At 45.7% G+C, this 4,795-nt stretch overlaps 1 protein-coding gene across 1 annotated transcript in view; it reads right to left on the bottom strand.

Moving 5' to 3' along the window:
• Positions 1-1,280: 1,280 nt before the first annotated feature.
• LOC106817937 overlaps positions 1,281-4,795 on the bottom strand; it is a 9,751-nt gene continuing 6,236 nt past the window's right edge. Inside the window, exon 3 of the mRNA XM_014822645.1 lies at positions 1,281-2,419. Coding sequence (XP_014678131.1) covers positions 2,337-2,419 — 83 coding nt within the window. The 3' untranslated portion in view covers positions 1,281-2,336. The remainder of the gene's footprint in view (positions 2,420-4,795) is intronic.

The following is a 4,795-nucleotide window of genomic DNA, read 5'->3' as shown; positions in this document are numbered from 1 at the left end:
AGGGAACCTACTGTAGGTGATGTTATCTGTGGTTTTTTTGTTTGCGGGTTTGATGACTTGAGGTTAGGGGATCTGATTTTCATTCAGATACCTTGGCTCTCTCTCTCTCTGCACCCCTTTTTTTTCGTCATGCCGACGTACCGTACGTCGCGTGCGTCGGGCGATGCCGTCCGAGCGCGCACCATGATTGTGTTTGCGGTGCGGTGTGTGGGTGCGTGGTGTTTATGATGAGTGTGGTGTGCGCCGCGATGTGATGTATGTGATGCGTGGCCACGTGTAGCGGCGTTTCTGCATTCGTGAGCGGCGTGGCGTGCGCTAATGAGTTGGACAGGTGCATATCGGGCTTATGTGTGAGATATCATGTGCAGGTCCTATTCTATCGTTTATGTCTCCCTGCTCCCAAGGCTCGCTGTGCAGCGCGGCGAGTCGCGCGTATTTGTTCCATGCCTGAGTTCTGTCTTGCTCTGCTGCATTTTCGCAATCATTCGGTGTATCGATTTTTCGGTCTCATTTGTACAAAACCATAATCGCGAACGATCAGCATGCTAAAGGTGAACGTTGAGTATATTGACTAAAAAAAGATTAATTCAATAACTTGGATTTAACCTCAGTAAACTACATTCGCATTGATGTTGGAGTAGCTAATATTCCCATTGTAACGCGGACCATGAGACTCTCAGTCGGTACCCGCCTCTCATGCTATTGCCCACGGCCGCTATGAGAGAGGGTACGACCGCTATGAGAGAGAGCACGGCCGCTATGAGAGAGGGTGCGACCGTCATGAGAGAGTGCACGGCCGTTATGAGAGAGTGCCCGGCCCTTACCGTGTCTGGACAATCAGACGGTGACCTGTTCCTTTACATATATTACAAATATAATTTTATTGCAGTTATACACTTGTACAGTGTACATACTCAGTAGTAGTTTGGTATTAATAATGTCGATCCCAATGGCCCACTTTATTAATTAAGAAGCGCAAATCTTTCAACCCCCTTTAAAACGTGCAATAGATTATAGGGGCAAATGTGTCTGTGCGTATGCCTATTGTCTGATAAAAGAAATCAAAATGTGTAAAGATACATTTAAAAAAGAGAGGTCATACTCAGGCCTAGTGTGATATAATCAATATGGACCTCTTGTTTTTCATAAACAATAGGACAAAGCCCTCATCTTAACCTCTCTATTCCCCGCATCCCTAGTAGTTCGCATGCCTAGTATTTCCTATAGGAAATACCATCTCGTTGAAAGTAAACATAACTTGAAGTGAAAAGTCGAGAGTGTCATAGAATTTCTTGTTACTTGTTTATTGAGTGATTTATTTGTTACTTACGCGTCAACAATCAGTTACAGTCTAACAACATTTCTTCGCGGTGGGTTAATCGTATAAAAGTCGCACAGCTAAATGCAGCCATCACCTCGCAGAACTTCCCGAAAGAATCTTCAACTACCACGTACAGACTGCAAATTTGATAGCATATCAAACATGTCCGGGCCAGGCGCGTCAAATTTGTGCAGTGCGTATACGCTATCCCGCTCCAAACACGTGCTGTCCCGCACCACTTTGGCCTCGCTAATGAAGGAGGGCCAAGCCCGGGATAACTTGGCCAGTACCAAGTTAGCCCGCTGGTGTGTGAGGTGTGTGGGTGTGGTGTGTTGTGTGTTGTGTGTGTGTGGGTGTGTGTGTGTTGTAGTGGGGTGTGTGCATAACGCAATGTGGGGGCCAGGTGCGAGTAATATTTCTCAATACGCATGCGATAGCCATTATTTAGTCACCATGAACGTAACAGATAGCTGTCTGCGGGGTGACGTAACGAGCTGAGCTGACCATGCACAGCTAGTCAACCCTTCTTAATTTGATGTGCATCTAATTTTGTGTTTGTACGCTACGGATTTGGCCGCCGCGCTTGGTGCGATTAATTTGATGTGGGATCACATTTTGCAGTCTGTACGGGGTAATAAATGTTTACATGAGGAGTTCGCGCAGCTATTGCTGCCTAGTTGCAACTAAACCGGTGCGAATTGATTCTAAGCGTAAACTGATTTAGGGACAGCAGCATCGATGGACTTGGTTCCACGTCTGCAGCGTCAGAATACGATAGAAATAAACAACGCGATCGCAACAACGTGCTGTTTTCAGCATGACTAATGAGACCTATCGCTACAGCTTCATTGTAAGTTTCCATGTGAACAAATACACAAACAGACAACTCGACATATCGACATAGTCGCTGGATGCATAACCGGAACCTAACCACTACAGGAATTAGATCATTTCTCGTCATCGTCTTCCCTCGCTGTTGTCGGTTACGTGGAGAGCGATGGCAGATCTTCGGAGTCTACTTGAAGTTGGAGCAAAGGTCTTTCACGCAGACGAGACCGCGGTTGTGCACGGTGCTGACATGAACCATGAGAGCGTCCGCTGCAAGATCGTACACAGCGCGCACGTTAGAGAGCGCAGGCAGGCAAGATGGCGCCGCGCACACGCACACGCACGCCACGGAACACACACACGCACGCACGCACGCACGCCCGCCACGTACGCACAAACACACGCACAAACACACACGCATGCACGCACGCGCACGCACACACACACGAATGTACGCATGCACGTACGCACGCACGCACGCACACACACACACACAGCACAATACATACACACACACAACATACATACACACACACACACACAACACACACACAACACACACACACACACACACAACACCACACATCACACAACACACACACCACGCACACACACACATCACACACACACAACACAACACCATGCCACACACACGCCACGCAGGTACGCTTTCCAGCGCGTTTTCTCTCTCTCTCTCTCTCTCTCTCTCTGTCTCATCATGCTCTCTTCTTCTCCCCATACCCCTACTGTTTTCCCCTCTCTCATCTCCCCCCTCTCTTCCTCATCCCTCCTTTCTCTCGCTCCCTCACTTTCTTCTGCGCCTCTGCATTCCAGCATCTCTTCATGAATGGGCTCCGGACAGTCTGCGTCGGCAAGTGGCTGATCAGCGTGCACTGCCACAACAACGCCAGTCAACACTAACATGCCTGCATCCCCGATGAATCGGATTTGTACGTGGATTGATGAGTCACACAAGATTAGATGGATCAACTTGGGCCGATGTTTCGATTGCAGCGACTAAGATGCATGCGAGTAGAATGAGTTAGTATCTCCTTCCTACATCGCCTGATTTTTGTTAAAGAGTCGCCCCCATTTCAGAGTAATAATAATATAATAAAAATAATAATAATAATGAATAATATCTTAACTATAATCTCGAATTGTATAAAAATCGTTTTAATTTATGAATTAAAGAGGTTATTTATATAAAGATATCTACGAGCTTCTTCTGGAATAACACCCCATTTATAATATTTCCCCGGAGATCAATTTCCAAAGTTAACGCCCGGAAATTCGACTGAATTTCGATTACTTTAATTTTTAGGTATAGTTAAGATTGGTTAAGCTATTATTATTTATTGATTATTATTTTATGTTATGGCTATATTTGTAGTTATTACTTCTGACAAAGATATGCGTAAAACGGAGGCTTTCCGTCGGCGGGACCTTTTCTCTTTAACAAAATCAGGCGACTGTAGTGTGAGCTGCCAGAAAGACTCCCGATACTACTCATTCTACTCGCGATTGGCATCTATTAGCTCGCTGCAGGTATTTCGTATACGAAATTCGAAGAGCAAGTTGAAATTCCCACCTACAACTAGAATTCGCACCTCCGTTGCTTCTCCAGGTGATGCTCCTTTGCAATTTTGTAAGATCCTCTTCACGATCATATCACGTAATCGATCTCATCGTGTCAATGAAAGGCTGGGCCCACTTGTTGGTGGGAACGCCTGGGGTCTTGCGCGAGAGCATGTCAGAAATGTTATAGGGCTGTTGTACTGCCAGCTCTTTCGTTGTTTAATTGTACTAGTTGCATCGCTGATCAGCACTTGGCGGACGCAGACTGTACCTGCAAGGCCATTCATGGATGATAGAGATGCTCATATGGCGGAAGCTATTGCAACTAGGTTAATGAGGAATCGCCCCATATTACATGTGGATAATAATAATAATTACGTCAAATGAAGGATATTTGTACATGCAGTTAAGCGCTTATGAGATATACGAGTATATTAGGCGACAGTGCAGATGCAAAATTATTATTAGTTGGGTAAGGTGGCAAATTAAGGGTAAACAATAATTAATGAAATTTAAGCTGAATAACAGGGCCGGCTTTCCACGAAGCGTGATTAAACTTTAAGATTACTAATTAGATCACTAATCCCATGGATTAAGCTTCCCGTAATTCTGATTAGAGGTTAAGGTGATCAGATGACTTTAGAAATCTGTTTCACGAAGAGGAGAGGGGGGCGGATGTTCATGAAAAAGATGACGGTAGGAATGAAGATCTTAGTAAGCGTGAATCCGACAGTACCACAGTTAGTAGTGGAGCCGCGGAAATAGTTAAGGAAGTAAGACGTTAATGGGGCCACATGAGACAGCATGTTAAAGAGCGCTAAATTCAAAGAAGCGAGAGGAGACACGAGAGAGAAATCCGCCGCCTGGAAAGGCGGTAGCGTGCGTGCCATGTGATGTGTGCCATGTGCCTGGCTCGATGTGTGTGTTTTTGTGGGTGTGTGTGCGTGGCAAGAATGCTAAATACAGCCCGAACGATCAACAATCAGCGAAGAAACGCTCGAGATGTGCTGTGCTGCGAATTTTCCTGTATCGTATGGCCAAGTTGAGAAAAACATATCTGGCAGACCT

This window comes from Priapulus caudatus, unplaced genomic scaffold (genome assembly GCF_000485595.1).
Source record: "Priapulus caudatus unplaced genomic scaffold, Priapulus_caudatus-5.0.1 Scaffold1935, whole genome shotgun sequence".
Lineage (NCBI taxonomy): Eukaryota > Metazoa > Priapulida > Priapulimorpha > Priapulimorphida > Priapulidae > Priapulus > Priapulus caudatus.
The sequence above is the reverse complement of the archived record's forward strand: the minus strand, read 5'-3'. Positions and strand labels throughout refer to the sequence as shown.